Source organism: Nymphaea colorata, chromosome 5, assembly GCF_008831285.2.
Source record: "Nymphaea colorata isolate Beijing-Zhang1983 chromosome 5, ASM883128v2, whole genome shotgun sequence".
Lineage (NCBI taxonomy): Eukaryota > Viridiplantae > Streptophyta > Magnoliopsida > Nymphaeales > Nymphaeaceae > Nymphaea > Nymphaea colorata.
In genome coordinates, this window is record NC_045142.1 from 25,726,097 (window position 1) to 25,748,331 (window position 22,235).

Consider the following 22,235-nt stretch of genomic DNA (forward strand, 5'->3'; position numbering starts at 1 on the left):
CACTTTCAACTAGCCGAAAAGCCTCTCGTTGGAAAAGTGTGTCAGCTGCTTCAAACCTTTGTAAATTAATCATCCCATCAAACGCTCCTTTTAGTTGTTCGGAAGAACAATGTTAAGAGCTACGTAAATAACAAACTTAATAAGTGCAATTCCCAATCACTAGTGGAGCCAAAATTTAATTTCAGATAACTTTAATGTTTCTAAGGGCACTTTTATATGTATGTAATCAAATATATCGAATTGTTAAGATAAACATAAATTAACTGTTTCGAACAATATCGGATCTTGACAACATAAATTTGGTATCATTTTTATTTTTCATTTAAAAGTTACTTAATGTTAATTATAGTTTAAATGAATCGGAAGTAGAATGATAACCGATGTGGTGTTGATGAATTTACAACGTCGGTGGTCATCATGGATGGTGCATACCCATCAAGATCCAGATTCAGATCCAAATATCAGTTTAAAAAGAAATTGCAATGTCAGGCACGGCCATTTCTCAACGCCCAATTAATCCATTGCCCAAAAATATTGAATACGGGTATCGATGTATCGACTTCTTTGTCACGTAGAATCCTCAAACATTGAAAGCAGGCCATCTACTTGAGGGGGAGAAGGGGTTTTAAGAGCTTCGGCTCTCCTTGAGTGGTAAGACAAAATTTGCTCACCCATTATATCCAATATTGACACCCATTTATCCAACATTGAGTTCTGACTGAGAAATTTGATCCTTTCTAATCAAGAAAAGAATTCATGCATGGCATTTGATTGCATATCAAATAATTAAAAATCAACTCATATTAAGCGAGCGCAGGAACCTTGGACCAAATACTAATAGGGTCCTTGAGTACTTCTGGTGTAAAGTCTATCATTTTTAATTATATGTAATTGAATATAGTTGCAGGGATGTATATATTTATATACTTAAGCAGATATAATAAATATAATAATGAGCCTAGTTAAACCTATCATTAAGGCATAATCAAATATTAAATTAAATGCATTAAAAGGAAGTTATAACTTTGTCATGAAAATGGAGTTGTAACCGATAACAGGTTCCTTATGAATCTATGATGGGCATCTTTTTTAAGATGCGCATAGGGCCGGTCGATAAGGTTCGATTGGTGCCACCGATAAGAGCATCTCACCAATACATGATTGTAAATAGTTTGTGACGCGATAATGGGCAACATTCCATTGTGACGTTCCATCTTAATGGAAGGATTCAGACTAAGGGATGAAGAAATCTGTGGGTGGTGCGTGTATTATTTGTTATCGCCGCCAAAACGTTGGGCGTGGCTTGCGGAAGTTTTATTGGAAATCATCTTTCGTGCGCCATATATACATGGTGAGTGATGTATTCATGATCGTGTGGTTCCTCCTCCTGTGATGTCAGTCTCTGCTCTAGTTCCTTCTCGGCCATGGGCGCGTCTTCCAGTTCAACCTCGTTCGTTTCTTCCTCCTCCTTGGCGTCCTCTTCCAGGGAATACGAAGTGTTTCTGAGTTTCAGGGAAGAAGATACCGGCCAAGGCTTTGGGGGTCACCTCTACACAGCTCTCTGGGATGCAGGAATCCGCACTTTCAAGGACGATGGGGAGATGGCGGCGGGAGTGAACAGCGAGAGGCTTCTGAAAGCAGCACAGGAGTCAAGGTGCTGCGTGGTCGTCATATCCAGCGGATATGCGAATTCATATCGGTGTTTGAAGGGACTGACAGCCATGTTTCGGGCTAATACGGAGATCATCCCCGTCTTCTACAATGTCGACTCTTACGACGTGCGCAATCAGAGTGGCCCTTTCGAGTTTGCTTTCACCAAACATAAACAGAATCACACCTATGAAGCTGTTGAGGAATGGATGCATGCGATGGCCACAGTTGGTAAACTTAAAGGTTTCCAGGTTAATCACCAGTACGTCTCTCTCTCTCTCTCTCCCCCCCTCCCAGTCTATGATGTTTTTTGTTTCTTCACTTGCTTGTCTGATGGTTTCTGTTTCTTTACTTGCTTATATCTTGTACTGATATCTCCCCTTCGTCTTTTCCGGATACCAGGAAAAAAAAAGAGAGAGAGAGAGAATTTATGGCTCATCGAACCAAAGATTTTAGTATGATAAAGCTTATGGCTCATCAAACGAAGGACCTTAGTTTGATTTAGGGCCGTCTGATCTCAATCAAACTCATGAATATCTCATATCCTGTTCAGCGTCTTAGATTAAAAAAAAGACATTTGATTTGTTTGAGATTGGTGTTCATAGAATTTTTATATCCTTTATTTCTAGCAGCATATAAAATCTTTTGTTTGAAATATGAAAGAACTACACCATAAATTTGTAAACTTCTTGAAATTCATGAATCTCAAGTGATCAAAGTACGCTCCTCCGCCCTGCTTCTAGCTTGACATGTGGACTTGAGATTTATGAATCTCAAGGTAAACACATATTTTGGCTCCTGTTTAGCTTGCAGCTTTAATTTGTCTTGAGCTTCTGCAATTCTTAAGTTCACACTTTGCTAGAATCGTGGATTAATAATCAAGATTTGTCCCTTATCAAGCTGGGTTAACTTGGATCTGAAGATTGAATCCCAAATGCATGTAAATGTGTTAAATAAAAAATTGTAACGGCTAAATTAAAAGACCCGTGAGAAAAATAGGGACGCCTGCCAATTGGGTGGTATTATCTAATTTCCAACTCAAATTTGGGTCTATTAATATTTATCTGATATATATTTATTCCAAAAAAAAAGTAGGCCTCAGTGGCATTAGATATCATCATGTCCAAATTATATATATATATATATGTGTGTGTGTGTTGACTCTATAACTAATTCACATCTGGGGGACACCAATTCTAGACTCCATCTTGTAAACTGTTAAAAGAAAAACAAAGAGAAAATACTCATCATCATTTTCTCTTTGTTTTTCTCAACCTTCTATCAGATGGATCTATGTTTGGTGTCCTCTATTCATTAATGTTAAAGTTATAGTATATATATTTGCCAAAACTCTTCATGAACTTTAAATACCTATATTCTTTTTGTTTGGCAGGTCGAGTAGGGAGAGACAAGTGATACAAGAGATCGTGGAACGAGTGAGCGGGTGCAGAGATAATCAGTCGCGTAATCGTCCTGAAAGAAATTCCGACTCCCATGTCCGAGACGTCTCAGAACTTCTAAGTCTTGAGGAAGGAGGCGTTAAAATGATCGGAATTTATGGGATGGAAGCTGTGGGGAAGACAACAGCCGTAAGTGAACTACTCGGCGCCGGCGGACTCTCCGGTAGGTTTGATAAAGTTATCCACATAAGGGGCATCAAGGACAAAGCCAGAAACGATGGGCTGCACAAATTACAACGAGAGTTCATTTCTCCAGCATTAGAAGGTAACGAGGAAGAAATTTATAGCTCCCGTGAGGGGATCAACGAGATCCAAAGGCGATTTCGTCACACGAGGGTACTTGCTATTCTTGATGATGTTGACGACAGAGAGCAATTGAGAGCATTAGCTGGTGGACGCGACTGGTTTGGTGAAGGAACGAGGATCGTCATCACCGCAAGGGATGTGCAGATTCTGGAAGCGCATCGGGTAGATAGAAAGTATGATGCCCAGGGATTGAGATGGATCAACGAATCCTCGTCACCACATGAACTGCCCTCATCGCTTGAGCGTCATGGCTGGCACCAATATGAAGGAACAGATCATCATTTTCAACGTCAAAGGAACTATCCTTAAATGAAAAAAAAGATGTGGTTTCATTGCAGACTTTGTGAAGGGTTCTACAGTCCCTTATTTGCACCTTGTTGTGAGTGTGTAAATTTTATGGGGTGTGGGCTTTGCTCCTTGTTGTGAGTGTGTAAAGTTTATGGAATGTGGTGTGCGGAATGGCTGAGTGGAAGCGCTTAGGAAAGTGAAGCAGTTCAAATAGGTGAGCTTGATGAGTCTGTGTAGGTCGTTTGATTTAAATGCTGTTCTCTTCTGTAAGCAATATTTTTGTGAATAGTAGTATCCTTTTGTCTAAGTAGTAATGCAATGTTATGTTTGCTTGGTTAGGTCTGCTTTGTGAGCATGTTGCTTGATGATTGCTAACTAAAGCTTCATTTGGCTTGATTAATGATGAGATATTCAAGTCTAACTCTTTCTTTAGTTAAATTATCCGTTAATATTGATTAAGTGAATCTCTGTTAAATTACTTACAAGAAATTGTTCAAGGTGCTCAAACTCTGTCGAGCTTTCATCACATGTATTAGATTCCAAAGATTTTATCGTAATCAAAGCATCATTTGAATTTGGTAGACTGTATATAAATTTTTAATGTTAACTCCATCAAGTTTTCTCCAGAACCTCTCTCTCTCTCTCTCTCTCTCTCTCATGTAGATGGGTGAATCTTTCTTCTGGCTATTGCCTTTGATGGATGTAAAACTTTCTCATGCCCACTTTGTTTCCCTGCAGACCAAAAATCTCAACCTTTTTGAGGGACAAGAAGAAGGTGGCCGACTTTTAAACATCTCAAATCATTTAAAGAATCAGACATGCCAAATTTATTTTTGGAAAAAAGGACACGGCTTTTGAGGGATTAAGGGTACCCAAGGCATCTCAAACATGATATCAAGCAAATAAATTCACATCCAATCACTAATTGGGATTTGGATTCGATCAGAAGTTTCATCATCTTATGGGCCTGAGAAAATTTGCATTCGGAACTTATACGACGGAAGTTATGCATCAGGTTAATGTTTCTTCTGTTCTTTATACAACTGACAACGTCTGCTCTTATATGTTCTAAACTTCATGCAGATCGTGGAGGAGGTAAAGCAACTAAAGGAGATCTTTATCCCCCTCACCACCATGCATCTCATAACATATGTGAGATCCATGACCTCTGTCCTGTGCATGGGCAAACTTGGCAGCCTTGAGCTAGCTGGTGGTGCACTTGCCATTGGGTTTGCAAACATCACTGGCTACTCACTTCTCAGTGGCTTAGCCTTGAGCATGGAACCCATTTGCAGCCAAGCCTTTGGTTCTCAAAATCTTAAACTCTCTACCTTTTTAATTAAAATTAAACGATATCGGAACCGACAAAGGGATTTAACCTAGAATATCAATTGCGTGCGGATTGTGTCCTCCGCACGTAGAATCTACCCTCTACCCATGCACTATATATGGCCTCTTACTCTCTACCTTTTTAATGAAAGTGAAACTCTCCCTCTCTCTCCCTCTTCTCGTGCCATTGGTTTTGTCTGGCTTTTTCTTACTGGTCATATCAACACGTTTGACCATGTACAGCACCTTGGCATCAGTTTGACTAACCAGTGTCCTCTATGTCTTGTCGCAACTGAGTCTTGAATCCACCCTTTTACTTCTTGTTGTTTCTTCTCTAGTGTCTTTGCTTCTACCTGACATTTTCTTGTTATTAGTCTTCCAAACCCAACATCCATTCGTTTTTTTTTTCTCTTTTGTCTTTCCCCCCACCTGTCTGCTTCCTGGGTCATGTCTGGAGGTTGTGGCTCATTTCAGCTTGGTGGCGCATTTGGAAGGAGCGCAACAACAGGGTCTTCAGGGGCACCTTCTCTTCGCCAGATTCTGTGGCTCGTCTTGTGCAAGAGGATGTCCAGTTTGCCATTCGATTGAAGCGCCGCTACCCGTCTGCGGCTGGGTGATTGTGTCACTGTGGTTTTCCTCTCTCACCCCGACTCTCTTATTTTTATGTGCATTGTATTGTATATTTCTTCTTCCTGCTTTTGTTTTTGCGATTTGTTTTTCACGGATTGTTTTTTGTACTTGAGGGACCTCTTGTCCCTAAATTTTGTTATATATTCCCATTTTATCGGCTCTCTCTTTCTGTCTCTCTCTTGTGGGTCATGCTATGGGACGCGCAGTACAATAAGTGCACAACAGTGGATGGCCAATTTCCTGTTTTCCTTTCTAGAACCATCTGTGAGTTTCTACCCAGCGATTTTTAGCTGCTACACATCCGCCATGTTCAACAAAGATGGGGCAACTTGCTATAGGCAAACATTATATGTAAAAACACGATGACAATATATATTGACAATGTGAAGATTTATAAATGTAGCACCCTGTTTTAGGAAACGAAAACGTCGTGCCCTTCTCATGCGGTTTGAGCTTGAGGTTTGAACTAAGCTGCTTACTGAAGCATCTATTACTAGACTCTTCTAACTTTGATGGATGGCCATGGCCAAAAGCAGTTGGGCTGCAGCCTCAAGTTTCATCCAACAATCTTTAGTAAATATAATGTGACCTACCAAAACTGTTTCGCTAATGCTCATAATGGAAAGCGGTACCATTGTAAAAAAGTGAACCACGTACCTCTTTGAGAAAGTGATCTGACACATTATTGTACGTGGAACTGCATAGCATATATTGCTCAAACCAAATCAAGCTGGAGTTACCAACATCAGGTCTATATCAGTGTTTCTACTATTGTATTGTATCCAATATGATTTAGGGTTAGACAGTTTATGTTTTGCTTCTTAATTAGTTTAAATTGCTTCTTATTGTTTTTAAATAAACTTGAGAAGTAGATTGACATGAGTGATGCTTCTTGCTGGGACATCAAACCAGCTGCCAGAAGATTGACGTGGTGCCAATACCGATATTGACAACACTGGTCCATGCTGACGGCGTTATGCCGCGAAATCTACTTGATGTGAACACTGATTGGATGTGTGTGTGTGTGCAAAGTTATATTTTGTAAATAAAAATATGGTACATGCTTTTTTGTTTGAAAACTTGCATGACATAACAACGTAACCGCATTAAATCAAACTGTCCCGACAAAAAAAAAAAAAAGAAGATTCACATGTAAAAGAATTCAATTCAACCCTTCTCCTTAGAAACACTAAATACGTCCATGTATTGCTTAAAGCAGTCATCTAGATCTCGAGAAAGTTGAATTTCTTGGTAGAAAAGAGATGAGGTCATGAAGTAATTCAGGGGGAAACGTTGATCTGAATCAGTATGGAACCAGTGGCAGAACTCATTAGGATGCACTTTTCTTGCCGAAGAAAATAACTTTTTCTTCCCCAAAGAACCAACTACCATCTGTATCATGCACAGCCTTTTCTCAGATATGAACTAATCAAACTCCTCAATAATGTGGTGGCCTCTGTCCTTCATATGTCCCACTCAAGAGGATTTGACTGCTTGATTTGATGAGTAATGAGGTGTGCGATACAACCTAGACAGAGCTTCACGTAAATAGTGAGTTTGGGTTGACTGCAGTAAATGAGTGACAGAGAGAGGGGGACCTAATGATTATCTTATAAATCTTTTTCATTAATCTCATTTTCCATCAATAGATTTGTTTTACAAAAATAAGCAATACATATGCATAATTATTAGATTCCTCCTCCCAATATCTCTCACACAGCCCGATGCATAGAGGATTTCAACCTCTCTCTTTCTCTCTCTTTTATATATATATATATATATATATATATATATATATATATATATATATATATATATATAAGGTAGGAGGGAGGATAAGTTTATTCTAACCCATTGATTTGATACCTTTGGCCATTATTTTCCTAGGCCTTATGGGGTGAGACATGAATCATGCTAAAGGTGTATTATCTCCACATTCATACCCTAATGCAGTCCTGAACCATGGAAGAAAGGCATAGGGGATATTGATGTCAATGTATTCTTTTACGATCGAATATTCAACCGAACCATTTCGAAAAATTAGGATATGAAAAAAAAATATCCAATTAAGAAATCAAATCATGTTCAAAATTAAGAATGACATCTGATCAAATTTGGATTTGGATTCAGATTTAGATTAGATTTAACTTTAAATAAGTATAATATATCGAATGCCCTTACATTTTGAAAACCAGTCAGAATGCCCTTACATTTTGAAAACCAGTCAGATTTGATTCAAAATTTATATTTAAATTGAGATATGAATTTATAAAACATATTCATTCTGTATTCAGATTTAACTTTTCTTTATTTGTATTCAAATCTAAATATGTGAATGTTTAAAAACACGGATACAGTTAAGGGTATATCTGATTCGAATCTGATCCATTCTCAGAGGATGGAGGAAAAGGCATGGGGGGAAGGGGGTGGGTACGACTCCTCTAAATTTGTTTTGAAGGCTTTAATTCTTATTTTGATGTTTTTCTCAAATCTAATCAGGTGAATAAAGATTTTATAAGCTAAAAATAATTTAAAAAGTATAGTATAGCAAGCGGGACTGGTGGGTAATCATCCCATAACTCATCAATTCTTTTCCGTGGGGTGCCATTTTTGTGAGCCTGATAGGACGGTTCTAGTACCGAGCCGAAGGTGCATTTTCTCTACACTAAGCTCCAATGCAACCCTGGACCATGGAGACAAAACGAAAGGAAGAAGCTTTGGCAGGCGCATGGTGCATTGGCCGTTAAATTTTTGAACCATGGATGTAAGATCTGATGGGAGTAGTCCTCGGGCTAGAAAGCTTTGGTCGGGCCAGTCTCTGGCTTCGTAGGATGGGTGCTTGCCGGGATACTGACCAAAGTCTGGTGTGGGCACTACATAGGAGGGGGTTTCAGATCCAAAATCTGGAATTTAAATCTGTGTAGATCTCTAAAGATCCTTGGCAACAATTTCATCTATCTGATAGTGTAAAAGGTGAATCGTTTTGATTGAGGGAACTGGGTGAATGAAATCCAGTCGAGCCCTAAAATCCTCGAGGAATTTCTCAATCCCAAGTAGAAATTCAACAGATTGTAGTCCTAATTCAGTGAATCATGTGGATTGGAGCTCGATCTTCCTGCTTTCTAGGGATCCAAATGGATCTGATTTGGTCTTTCTTTTTTTTTTTTTGTGATCCGTTGGACTTGGACTTCGACCCAATTCCTAATTTACTTAATTATCTTTGGTGACCCGTCTAGTTTCCTACTACATTCATGGGCTGAATTTCTAAATTAAAAAAAAAAAGTACCCAGATTAAACAGGATCGGTTAGACTTGGTTTGACACCACTCTTCCGGGTCAGACCCGAACGGACAGAGATCTGGATCTTGATGACTTATCCAAACAGGACATTACCCGCATTCACTTGAGTAATTTACGTAAAAGATGCCCAAATTTTCGGCATTTTACAAACGTAAGATCAGATTGCCGATTTTTGTAGGTGACTCCCTCCCTGAGGTTGTTATTTTCGGAACAGCCCCCAACTCCAACCCTGGTGGTCAGAGTGTAGATATCGTAGTTTATGTATCCAAACAGAAGAAGTCGGGGAAAGGTATCATTTGATATCTTAAGGATGAGAAAACCCTCCAAACAAATTTGATCAATTTGAAAAATCAATATAAAGTTTTTAAAGTCACTTTTAAATTCATTATCTATCTTATTTTTTGTATTTTCATTTCCAAGAATATTTTCCTTAAATATTCTTTAAAGTAGGTTTAGCAAACAACTCTAGATATTAAATTTTAAATCTGATTCAATTTCAAGGTTTTAAGTCCAAACTTCCCTGCCTAAACTATTTGCTTTTAACAGTTTAAGCATTTGGAAGAACACAACTGTCTACGCTTAATTCAATCGAAACGACAACTAACGGAAGTGTTCAACTGAAATTTCGTAAATTTTGGGTACTATTATAGATATGCGAAAACGTAAGGGACTTTTTTTGAAAGTCTCAAAACCCTAACCCTAAAGTGAGGGTTTGCATTTTAGGGCGGGCGTGATAAGGCTTGAGGATTCTCTCTCCCTTCCTCTCTCCGTCTGTGCAAGAGTCTGTAGCTCGGCAGCCATGGTAATCGCCCTCTCCCTTTCCATCACTGCTTTCTGAATTTCTTTCTTTCGTCCTTGTATGGATCTTTAATGGCATCTCTCTCTTTCTCTCTGTGATCTGTTAGGGTATCGACTTAGTCGCTGGTGGGAAGAGCAAGAAGACGAAGCGCACAGCCCCCAAATCTGATGATGTCTACCTGAAGCTCCTCGTGAAGGTCCTCTCTCTCTCTCACAGTTGCAGCTTTATTTTGGGGAGTTTAGTTTCAGTTGTGCTTTCATTCTCAAGTTCTAGAATGTTCATTTCCTGTCTTCTTCGGTGTCTCCATTTTGATTTCTGAAAGATGCCTTTCGCGTCCTCCTGTCTCTTTCTGGTGCTCAGCTCTACAGGTTTCTGGTGCGAAGAACGGGAAGCAGCTTCAATGCTGTCATTCTGAAGCGGCTGTTTATGAGCAAGACCAACAGGCCGCCGCTGTCGCTCAGGAGGCTGATCCGGTTTATGGAACGAAAGGTCTTTCTCTTTCTCTCACGCAGACACGCACACACTCGCACCTTCCATGTTTCTCGGAATTCTGGATTCTATTGTTTTCTGATGGACTTGGGAAATTTCTTCTTGACAGGGCGATAAGATCGCTGTTGTCGTCGGCACCGTCACGGACGATACTAGGGTCTATGAGGTCCCGGCTTTGAAGGTCACGGCCCTTAGGTTCACGGAGAGGGCGAGGGCTAGGATTGAGAAAGCAGGAGGAGAATGCCTGACCTTTGACCAGCTTGCTCTCAGGGCTCCGCTTGGCCAGAACACGGTAACCTTTGTTATCTTTTAGGCGACTTTCATATGGCTGTAAACGTGATCTCTTGCTTTTGGTTGGGATGTATTATTGAGATCTTCCACCATTTTCTTCAATTCCCTTACATGGTAATTTTGAAAAGATTTTCTTGTTTATGGTACTGTAATTTGATCGGCTGGGTGAAATGAATCATATATAATGTTTTGTTCAAGTCAAGCCACTTGCTCTGTTTGTCTTTCTGCATTGACTTTGCTCAAACAAAAAAGGTTAATTTGGCATTATTATTGAAAGCAATAAATCTAATTAACAATATGTTTTACAATGAATGTTAGTTGCCTGATTTAGACCATAAACAAAAAAGATGTACCTTATGGTTGGAAAAAATGTTATATTGTTAGATCTTCATTGGTGTAAAATCCTCCTACTAATGGTGCTTTCTGTTTTGGGATTGAAAGTGGAAATTGTTTAGCACAAGTAACGAAACTGTTGACTGTAGAGAAACATCCTAAATCTTAGTTGTGTAGCTTCTATATCGGTCGAGGTTTTATGACTAATAATGCATAAAAGAAGATAGCAACTTCATCCTATCGTTTCCTTGCTGAATTGAACCATGATTATTGATCCACAATCATATTTTGAGCTTGAATGGAGGACAACTTGTTACAGAGAAATAGGCTTGAGGCTTAAATTATACTGTTTCTAGCTCTGAGACAATGTATTTTTCTGTAAATGAAGACTCAGTTTGGGCTGGTTCATTAAGTTCAGTATGAATTCTGTCACTTTTAACCTTAAGCGTATGCATTCTTCTTGGATATGAGGCAGCTTCAGCTTAGTTTGTTTGGCGCACTTCCTTTATGTGCTTGAGTTTGTCCAGGATTGTCTAGGAAAGGAGTCAAGGTTGATGTCTTCTGCTTGTTCAGCATGTTTATTAGCCCAAGTCATTTTGTGATTCATTTTTGGTGATTTGTTGAACTTTAGCAGCCAAAAACGTTGCTCGTTAAGGTAAATTCTGGATAACTGCCACGTATTTTGTTATCTGTTTTTGTCCGTTATTGGCCTAGTAGCATGACTTAATTATATAAACAGTTGAGTATCAGCTTGCATACAGGACTTAGGTACACTTTAGTGATTGGATGTGATCAAATTAGAGGTGGTTCCAGATTTTAGGTTCAGATATGATCATGTTACTTTTGTCCAAATTGTGAATACTATTAGCTGATGTTTGGATTGACATCGGCAATCATTTATCAAGACAATTTTCCCATGCACCGTGAATGGCATGCGTTTATGAGTCCATGACTAGGATCAAGTGTTTAAAAGTGTCTAGTCAAGAGTATCCTATGTTTACACTGTTTGTTAGTCTTTCAAGATCTATAAGAATTTGTTAGGATCACAATAAAAAAATGAAGCTTTCTGGATTCCATACATGGTTAAACAGATTTGGTCAGCTTAGATATTGAAATAGAACTGATTAAACAGGTTTGGTGAGTTGGGCCACTGAAACAAGTGTGCATTTACATTCTTGTGAGCAATATGTTCCATGCAGTGATCGGATATGTGGCTCACTGGGGTACATGGATGGGCGATACCCCACTTGTTTATTGAGCGAAATGGAAAAGTATGGTAAGGGGCTTGAGGACCAATGAGCTTATACATGTTTGTGTAAGTGAAATATGATATGAAAAATTTAAGGCCTGAGGAGCAATGTGCTAATACATGTTTGTCTAAGGTAAAGACATGTTTCTAAGGTCTTGAAACCTTCTCTGAGGCAGTTCTGCTTGATTTTTTCTTGCCATATGATCCTTTTGAGATGTATTCAGGATCTTTTGATTAAAATTGTGCGACAATGGCTAGCTTTCTTGGGACAAGTTATGGTGCGTAAGGCGGTTAGCGCCACAACTTGCAGTTCCTTTGGTTGTTTTTTCCTTGTTGAAGTGCAATGATGGAGGGAAAACGAGTAACGATGAAGTTGGAATTTGGTTTACATGATTATCATATCATACGTTTCTTTCTTTTCATTTTGCAAATCAAAATTTCTCTTTGATTAACCCTCTGGAATATTTAGGGCTATGTGGTTTGGCAATTAGAAGCACTGTTCATTGCTGATTGTGATTTTTGCATTTTGTGTCATTATTCGATATCCAAACTATCATCTGATGACTGTTCAATTGTGGAGCTGACATCTGGTCTTTTTTCAGGTTTTGCTGAGAGGTCCTAAGAATGCCCGGGAGGCACACAAGCACTTTGGAAGAGCTCCTGGTGTGCCTCACAGCCACACCAAGCCTTACGTCAGGTCCAAGGGAAGGAAATTTGAGAAGGCTAGGGGGAGGAGGAACAGCAGGGGTTTCAAGGTCTGAGGGTGGTTTACTCGCTGTTCCATATTCTTGCTGGTTTTGCTTTAGGATATTGAATTCCCGAGTACCTTTCCTCATCAAGTTTTGTTTGTTTAAGTTTTCTCTCTGTGGGGCGAAAACCCTACAAGAGTGATATTCGAATGATCGTTTGAAGACTTCGACAAGATTTAATAGTTCGATTCTAGATCACCTTTGGTTTCGGTTTAGTGGATTTGTGATGTTCCATTCAGTTTTGTGAATGTGCCAAAAAGTCGCTGGCTTGGGGAGGCGCATACGGGGATTCAGATGGTTTGGATCTAACAGGGAAGATCTTCTTTTACTTGTCATTTGAATCCGGTTCCGGCTCAACCTGAATTTATGCAGCTGTCCAGGGATCGGAATTTTTTTGCATCTTTAACATGTTTCTTGCCCTGTAGGGATGGGTATGCATGTCCAGAATTTTATATCCGATGCTCTCTCCTTATCGGCCTGTCTCAATTTTAAACTTGCAAATGAGACGGATTTGGCTTATGGCTTCTGCCATCTTGACTTTGTCGGATCCGATTCTGATTTCGCCTTTGATGGGCTCGGAATTATTGACTTCTAAAATTAAAATTCATGAAATGGGAATCATGGTATCAATCAAGGAATTTTAATTTATGAATTATAGAGTCTTTTTTTAATTAGACTTTTAGGACTGTGTTTTTATTGTCGGGGGTGGAATTTTGATTCTAGAATTTATTTTTGTTTGTTACATTTTTTTAGGGCATATGCCATGCTGATTCTAATTCATCTATTCTGTAATTTTAATTCCTGTTTTACGAAGCACATTATTTGTAATTTTAGAATCCAAATTCAAGGCCGTCAAACTCAAGGTAGGTCAGACAGGAACACACCGTCTGATTTATGAGAGACGAGGGGGGATCGCCAGTTTTTATCTTAAGACTGTACGATCATTAATACACTGACAATCCCGTTGGAATATTTCTTATAGATTTCTGGATGAACAAAGTTAAACATCAAGCAAGGGGCATAGCGTAGCTGGTTGAGTTAAGGGTTTGTACTAAGGCAGGTCTCTAGTCCGATTCTCGTGGGCGCTATGTTCCTGTGTCTTAAGGTGGTAGGGCGCAACATTAAGCTGAAGGGTGCACCGTTGCTATCGCTGACATTGACGCAGTTCAGGACCCCTATTTCGGGGGAATGGGGGGCCTTCGGGCCTTTTTCGGGCGGTGGGATTTATACCCCTTGCTCACCCGAAAGTTAAACATCAAGTGTCCTAATAACCTGGTGAGGATCACTTTTGTCACCTTATCAGAATCTTTTTTTTGCGATTGAGGCAAGAATAGGCCCTTCACCTGTGTAGAGACATGATTCGAGGCACTTTGGCAGCGAGACCATTATATAGCATTCTATAAATATGTCTCAAAGATTAGGGCAGATTTATAAAATGTTGCATTTTAGCTCTAAGCATAATTTTTAGAGTAGCAAAAGCTGCCCTTGTAGGTCATAAACGATCGTTGAAGAGCATAGGCTGAACCGAATCCACACAGATAAATTTGGGTTCAGATCAGTTTGGTTGGAATGTTGGCAACGGCTTGTGCTGTCCAAAGTAATACGGCAATGCTCACTGCCTTCGAATATCGACCTCGAATCATTCTTGTCTGCCGCGGATTTGGTTCGAACCAGTGGACCATGATTTATATGCCTATAATTTCAAGCTGCATAAAATCAAACCATGATTGCTTACTTTTAGAGATGTTCAGGAATTGAGTTCGAGCCCAGCTGAGTCAGCTCGAACTCGGCTCATGTCCTACAGGGCCTCATTCAAGCTCAACTATTACGAGAAGTTTGACTTAGTTAAGCTCAATGTTGCTTTTCTTTTTCTTTTGATACAAGGTTCGACCATGAGTTTTGAACTACAGACCTCTTGACGAGATTCAGACGGCGACCATTTGAGCCTAATGCATTTGTTTTGCATCCATGTGCTTACTCCAACCTACTTGAGCTTAAATGAGCTGAGCCTACACAGTTGAACCTCTCCACGTTTAATTAGGCAAGTTTACTTCAGGTTTGAACCCAACTACTTTAATTAGCGAGTCGAGCTCAAGCCGAGCTTATAGGAGTCGAGTTCCAGCCGATCAACTCATTATACAGATCTGCACATTCTGTACACACATTTTCCATCATGAATCATAAATAAAATTTTTAAGACGAAAAAAAAAACGAGAAGACTGGAAATTGTAGATGGTGATAGATGCCTAATGAGCCGTCGTTTTCGTCCGGTTTGGAGGCTGCGAATAGCAACAGCAAAGAGAGAAAGGTAGGTGGTGCACCCACTTTGATCTGCCTTCTTCAGTCTGTGCCGTATGCTTTGACACGCCTCTTCCTTCAATGGATAACTCATACGAGTAAATGGTCAATGTTTCTTTCTTTTCTCCTCTTATTTTTCCGGCGAGAAAGGTGCCGGAGCTTTGATGTAGTGCAGAGGATTTTTAATGAATCAAATCGCCGAAGCCGCTGGTTTGATGAATCGGCGAAACTGATCTTAAAAAATAATTAAATAAATGGGACATCTAAGGACGTTAAATAAAAACACAAAACTCTTAAAATATTTAAAAAATAATCAAGAATTTAACATGACACCCTTGAAACTTTAAACTGAATTAGCACCCATAAAAATCCAACATCAAATACGTTTTGCCCCTCAAGATGTGTGTCAACAAAGATGAAGAAAAAGAGGAAGTCAGACCTTCTTTTATGGCTGACTTCTTCCCTGTGCATTTACAGCAAAAAAACTGAGCGAAAATTTTCCGAACAATTCACTTTGTTTGATTATGTACCACTCGTCACCCACTCAATACACTTTTTTTTTTAAAGATTATTGAAGGCCACAGAACTTAAGCTTGGTTAACTTTTGTGGTACAGAAATTTCAGAATTGTTATTTTAGCAGCTCACCTATTCTAACTTGTTTTCTTTATCCAAGACTCCAAGTAGATGTGCGGAAACTTGAGCGTGTAGTAACCCCGACTGCTTTCATAGCACGTTAAACTCTACCCACTACAGTACTCTTCCCCTTTTTTTCATTATGTTATCGTCGTTCTGCTTGGACTGTAGCGAGTGTATATATATATATATATACACACCATGTCGATGTAGATAATGACAAATCGATTTTAATTCAGGCTGCTTTCCTTGGATGTATCTTGATAGTCCTTGGAAAAGAAAAGCAATGAACCATGTTTTTCCCTTTATTAAAATAAAGATTCTTTGAAGTACACGGATTTACTTATGAAAATCCTGAGCTGCTGTTCCTTGACCTTTATAAAGATCTGTCTCTGCAACATCATTGACCAGTGAAACTAGGAATCTTATATATATCAATTATATGGAGTACATTTGCATGGTTCGTTCTTCTGTCACAAAAAAAAAAGGTGAGATATCTTACGTATTTCAGTCATCATAATTGACATAATCCTAAACCGACATAAGCGTTGAAAGTAACAGTACTAGTTTGGTTATAGGAACAACTTGTTACTGTTCCATAAATTTACCCAATTATCAAGGTAGGTTCATGGAATACTGTGAATCTACCACATTCATTGGGACAGATTCATGAGATAATAACAAACTATTATTGTCGCTGGACAACTCCTAATGTATTTAGTTGAATCTGATCTGCTGACCCATGAAAAAGATATGATTTTTGGTCTAGCAAGTGGATTTACTCTTCAGCTTCTAGGGGTTGGAGAGGAAAATGGTTTCTTTCACCAGATGATAAGAGTTTCATGCAGATGACAGGAGAGGTGGAGAAGACACTGATACTGGTTGATGGGTTGTGGGCCTATTTCCTAGTTGATTAATCATTATGCCTTACAGGATACCCTCCATGAATGTAGCAATCAATTCTGTGCAAACAGCACATGCATGTAGACAGCCTGACCTTGCCAGCCTTGCCCATGTGCATTCTCATGTGCATAGATCTGAAGCAACCCACATCACCAATTGAAGAAAATTCTGACAGTTTCTTTTTTTTTTTTCAATTTGGCTGTTTATTGTTTAAAATTGGTTGATAACTTTCAAGGCTGTTGCCATTAATCCATCTTTTTCTATTCTAAAGTGCTCCAAATTAATCAGTGACTTCAGATTTGTCAATAGACAATGGTTAATTGTGCAAAAAAGTGGAATTTTCTTGCAAGCGTAAATATGAAGGAACCACAACAGAGCAGACAAATGTGTCAATTTCAAAGTTAATTTTTTCAGAAAAGCCAAGTTTTTTGTCAAGAACTATTTATATTGAATTGAAAATGTAACTTCTAATTTACTGAGAAGTCGTAATTTCGCAGACAACCATCACGGAAAGGACCATTCTTGCAGCTGATTTTTGTTTCACTTTTTCCCTTTTCCTTCTTTAAAGAGAGAATGAATTTCTTTGCAGGTTGAAGAGCATAAAATGAGAAAATAAGATGCAGAGATGCTCTTATCTAGAATTTCATGGAGCCATGGGCATTGTCCATTCCGAAGTCAAAATAAAAGTGTTCCTGTTGAGGTTGGAGTTTGGTTTTTTTCAAGGGAAAAAAAACAAGAGATTTATAACATATTTTCTCCCCCCAAAATTGAAGATTAACTTTAACTCTGGGTATCTGGATTAGTAAAATACAGACATTTGTACTTCAGAATCGCCATGGTTGTACGGATGAACACGTGATGAGATTTTAAAAAGTTCAGGCATCATCGTTCCTGTCTTATTTCCAGCAAATGCTGTTGTTATTTTATTAATAAGGGAGAAATCTGTCTTTAAGGAGTAAAAACTCACTCAAAATGTTGGATTAAAGGAAAGGGAAAAATTGAATCCATCGGAAAGTTAGAAAATTAACACGTTAATAGTCCATAAGATCGGTAATGAGTATGAAAAGAATCCCATTTTCCCCGGAGTTCTAAGCTGCTGCTGTCTATAAAAAGGACCCAACGAACGCACGTTTTTCAGCGACCTTTTTTTCCTTCTGGTAGATTTGATTAGATCAGACAGAAAGGAAGTTCAGCGGGTTGCGATTGGTGTCCATGGCTTCAGTGGGCAACAAGATTTTGAGCCTGGGAACAAAAATTGTTGCTGTTGGCAGGAACTACGCCGCCCATGCCAAAGAGCTCGGTGCTGCCCTGTCTGAGGTATGTGATCAGATTCAAAGCATCCCCATCTTCTCTTTATTCCTTCTTCCTTGGTTATTCAGCTTGGTTTGGGAGACGAGGTTGAGATGTGATCTAGTCATTTCGAGTTCTCTTTTTGTGGATCTGAGTTTCTTCGAAGTAGCCCATTTTCGGCTTGGAGGCTTTTCAGTGTGATCTTCTTGCTTCGTTGTACAAGACAACAGCGACTCGCTGGTTCAGAGACACATTATTTTCAAAGCTTCCTTGAGAAGTAAACAATAATGACAATTGTTAACCGCTCAGAAGTTTAAATGAGCAAGGAATTTGGTAGTTGAAACTGGTTATTAATACTGATAGAAGACAAACAGATTTAATGGCATCCTAACCCTTTAATTCCCTTCTGTTTGTGTGTGTGCGCGAGCGTGCGGCATATGTATGTGTGTGTGTGTGTTTCTGTCTGCGTGAGAGAGAGAAAGAGGGAGAGAGAGAGAGAGAGCAAGCTGATGCGACATTGCTCCGAGATTTTAGAAGATATAAAGCCAGTCAGCTGTTTGTTGTTCAAAAAACATGTGAAGGATGCTTTTTCTACTCATGCTTGTAAGTTGCAGGCCAAAATCAGCCTATGTTGCTGCTTTTTTCTGTGCTTTTAATGAATCTCTTTACTTGAATGGTTAATATTCTTGAGAATCTCTTTACTTGAATGGTTAATGTTCTTGATGGCACTAGTTCTTTTACTTTCGATATGGGAAATGCATGAAAGTCAGATTTCAGTTGTCATCATCATACGACAAGTGACGCCAATTTGAGATGTCAATTCCAAATCTTAGTTTCATGTAAATTCTTCAGGAACCAGTGTTGTTCTTGAAGCCTACTTCATCTTATGTACAAAATGGTGGCACCATTGAGATTCCCCACTCTATGGAATCGTTGGTGTATGAGGCAGAGCTGGGAATTGTTGTTGGGAAGAAAGCTCGTGATGTTCCCCAGAATTCAGCAATGGATTTTGTAGCAGGTAATTGTTCTGTATTAGCTTGTCCCTAGATCACGTTCAGTTAAGAAATCATATTATCTGTTAAATCTTTGTATTATTATCCTCATGCTGTTCAATTTGTGCATGTCTATACCACATATTCTCTTTGGTTATATCTTTGTCGCATGTCACACACATAAATGTACATTCACTTGCTTCTTCATCATATTTGCTGAAGTATAAGTACTAATGTAGTGTTCATATCTTATATTTGGTATTCTTTTTTAATCTAATTTTCTCTTTCTAATATGTTTTCCTTAGCTCCTCTCGTGGTATTTGGTCCCTTAAGATAGAGAACAAGGTGCACAAGGAATTTCCTTATGGTACTGATGTTTGAATCCAGGTTTCCAGTACAAGTAATGGCTTCAAGATATACATTCAAAAATATGTGTAAGAATTTTGGAGAAAGAAAATTATTCTGAACAGAACCGGCAACTAAAAACAGACATCATTATCCCTTTTATTAGTGTAAGGAAATCATGAATATTGTTATGCTTGGACTTTGAAATTCCAACTAAACTAAGCTGGTGAACAATTTAAACTTGCATAAGCTCTTCAAACCAGGCAACAAGAAAATCTGATTTCAGTCTTTTGCATCCAAAACTGCGTTACTGCAGGAATCTTTATTGAGGATTCTTTATCCGACTGTTAACACTAATACAGTTTTAGCCTTGAATTATACTGAATTGTTGAGGAACCTGTTGCTTTTCCCCTGAAAAAGCTTTTGTTGTGCCGTAGCTCTCAGAGAAAGCTAGATGATCAGTAGAAAAGAATGATGGTAACAGTCATATGATGTCATTGGTTGCATGAAATATTGTGTTTGTTATTTTTTTTTTATCAGGTCATAGAACTGAACGTCTAGTAGGTTACTATGAAAAGGGCCTCCTATTAGGAAAAATGCTCGTCACTTGAAACTGTATATATCTACCATTTTTCATACTATAGCAGCTATTGTGTCTGCTTGATTTTTTTACGTGTATCCAACATGATGAGATCTGCAGATCTCGATTGTTTGAGCCTGTATAATAAGGTTTTGTACTTAGTCCAATGCATTTTATGCCCAATGAGGTTATTGTTTGCAATTTGCAATCTGGAAAAAATTGTAAAATATGCTATTTGGTGTATAGTTAATTGCGTTGAACCCTTGAGCTAGCTATGCCTGCCTAAACTTTTCAGAGTTGACCTATTCTACGTAACATGATTATGACTATGTAGTATTTTTTAAACTTTCAGGCTATGCTCTTGGTTTAGACATGACAGCAAAAGAAATGCAGAATGCTGCTAAGGTATAACTTGAATAAATAATTTCAGTCTGGTTCTGCATCCATTTTTTCTTTTCTACCAATTAGGCTTCATCTTTTATGGGCAGTTGTCTTGATACAGCAGTCCTGCTACACCTCCAAGGTGAAAATATGAGCAGGTCATTATACATTTCACTCTTAAAGGCTTCTTTGCATCATCGGTGGTCTCTTTGACCTGAATGTTTGGAACATGTCTTTAGATTTTTTCCTTCGTCTGATGCAGTATATTGTAGAATATTCAGTTAACTGCTGTAGCAAAGAAAGAAGGAATTGTTTTAGGAATAGGACCCAAGCACTTGTACACATATGGAAGCATTTCGGAAGATCCAGATATGCTTGAGGACGTGCAACATGATAAATTTTTTATCGGTTTTTTTGCATATTTTATGGTGTCTCCCTTGTTTTGTTGGTCATCACATCTTCTATCTTCTTTGATCATGATAGATCTTAATGATTGGAACAATATTTTTATCTACAGCTTCAATTTCTGCTGCTGCTTTTCAAGACATATTTACATTTGACTTATCTAACAGTTAGCAGTCTACCTGTTTAACATCTCTAGTTTTGACTCTTTAGAGTGGACTTCTTGTATTTTATTTATTTTCCCATTTTCTTCGACAGGCTGCTGGTCTTCCGTGGACACTTTCCAAGGGGCAGGACACTTTTACTCCAATTGGGGACTTTGTAAGAACCCTAACTTTACTGCTTGTTCTCCATTTGTACGTTTTATTTCTTTTCTGTTGAGGATGGTCTTTTTCGACCTCTGCTTGGAGAATCTGTTAACTAATTAGTGTACTAGCAGACTAAAGCTGTCACTTTCTTAATCTTCTCTTTTTTTATGGTCTTGTTGTTAGACATCCAAGAAATGAAAATACATGGCAAAAGTTATTTCAATCTACTTTGCTTAAAAATCATTCTTCTCCTTGCAGGTACACAAATCAGCAGTAGCGGACCCTCACAATCTGGAACTTTGGTTAAAGGTCTAAAATCATGCTTAGAAGCATAGAAGTTTGCTCCCCGTCTTACATCTATGATGCTAATTGATTTTCTCAGTTGGATGTAACTTATACTTCTGTAACATGGATTGATATGTTGCTGCTTGTCCAGGTCGATGATGTCCTCAAACAGAAGGGTTCAACCAAAGATATGATCTTCAAGATCCCATATCTCGTAAGCCACATCAGTTCCTACATGACACTTTTTGAAGGAGATGTGATACTAACAGGTACGCGGAATATCTTGGACAGGATGTTCCACGCATTCATCTTACCTTGTTACTCTAAATACTTGGAGCATCTTCCACAGCTAGAGACTGAAAACTTTCATATCTCTATGCAGGCACTCCGCAAGGAGCTGGTCCCGTGAAAGCAGGCCAGAAGATCAGTGCTGGTATTACAGGCTTGACTGACATTCATTTTGATGTTCAGAAGCGCGCGAAACCTATCAGCAGCTAAAGAGAGATAAAATGATAAGACTAGAAAGCATGCTCTGCCTCCTGCAAAAGAGTGTTTCTCCTGTGTCACCTCTCTCTCTCGGCCTTTTTGCCATTTTTTGATAAATATTATTTCATCCGGCTCATTGAATGGTTCAATGATCTGGATTGTAGGGACTGAATGGGCTTTTCCTTCGTGTAGTTTCAGAATCATGACTGAATTTTGAAATCTTTTAAGCTGCTCTCTGCAGATTATGTATGTCCTTTTTGTGTAACAAATAAGTGCAAGCTTATGCCAAGTTTGGTTCATCAATCTCAGTGGGTAGAGTTTGCCTGAAACTGTGGTCTCAATTCTTGTCTATTTAAGACCCACATTTTGAGATGCAGAATTGCCATTATATTGTCATCTTTTTCATTATCACCATCTGCGGCCTTCCATTTCTACCAACCATTCATGCAAAAACATCAT

The 22,235-nt window shown here is 38.7% G+C and overlaps 3 protein-coding genes across 5 annotated transcripts in view; all 3 read left to right on the plus strand.

The window, feature by feature from the left end:
* Window positions 1-13,087, plus strand: part of LOC116253911 (60S ribosomal protein L18-3-like) — a 53,409-nt gene extending 40,322 nt beyond the window's left edge. The window contains exons 1-5 of one of the 2 annotated variants that reach the window (XM_031628903.1): window positions 9,649-9,764; window positions 9,868-9,957; window positions 10,122-10,250; window positions 10,360-10,542; window positions 12,726-13,087. In XM_031628903.1, coding sequence (XP_031484763.1) covers window positions 9,762-9,764; window positions 9,868-9,957; window positions 10,122-10,250; window positions 10,360-10,542; window positions 12,726-12,884 — 564 coding nt within the window. In that variant the 5' untranslated portion in view covers window positions 9,649-9,761 and the 3' untranslated portion in view covers window positions 12,885-13,087. Of the gene's footprint in view, window positions 1-9,648; window positions 9,765-9,867; window positions 9,958-10,121; window positions 10,251-10,359; window positions 10,543-12,725 lie in introns of those variants that run through there. The other variant, XM_050077964.1, reaches the window with a different exon arrangement.
* Window positions 1,302-4,541, plus strand: LOC116253908 (TMV resistance protein N-like). 2 transcript variants are annotated; one of them, XR_004172562.2, is made up of 3 exons: window positions 1,302-1,912; window positions 3,044-3,918; window positions 4,443-4,541. XR_004172562.2 is itself a non-coding variant. In XM_031628901.2 (2 exons), exons 1-2 carry the CDS (start codon window positions 1,425-1,427, stop codon window positions 3,723-3,725), a joined length of 1,170 nt encoding a protein of 389 aa, XP_031484761.1. In that variant the 5' UTR covers window positions 1,302-1,424; the 3' UTR covers window positions 3,726-3,987. The 2 variants fall into 2 exon arrangements, 1 of the variants encoding a protein (XP_031484761.1); XM_031628901.2 differs by lacking the exon at window positions 4,443-4,541 and having other exon boundaries at window positions 3,044-3,987.
* Window positions 13,088-17,779: 4,692 nt separating the features above from the next.
* LOC116254921 (probable acylpyruvase FAHD1, mitochondrial) lies at window positions 17,780-22,184 on the plus strand. The gene is made up of 7 exons (XM_031630570.2): window positions 17,780-18,024; window positions 18,850-19,015; window positions 20,267-20,319; window positions 20,956-21,018; window positions 21,264-21,314; window positions 21,442-21,559; window positions 21,673-22,184. Exons 1-7 carry the CDS (start codon window positions 17,920-17,922, stop codon window positions 21,786-21,788), a joined length of 672 nt encoding a protein of 223 aa, XP_031486430.1. The 5' UTR covers window positions 17,780-17,919; the 3' UTR covers window positions 21,789-22,184.
* Window positions 22,185-22,235: the final 51 nt, after the last annotated feature.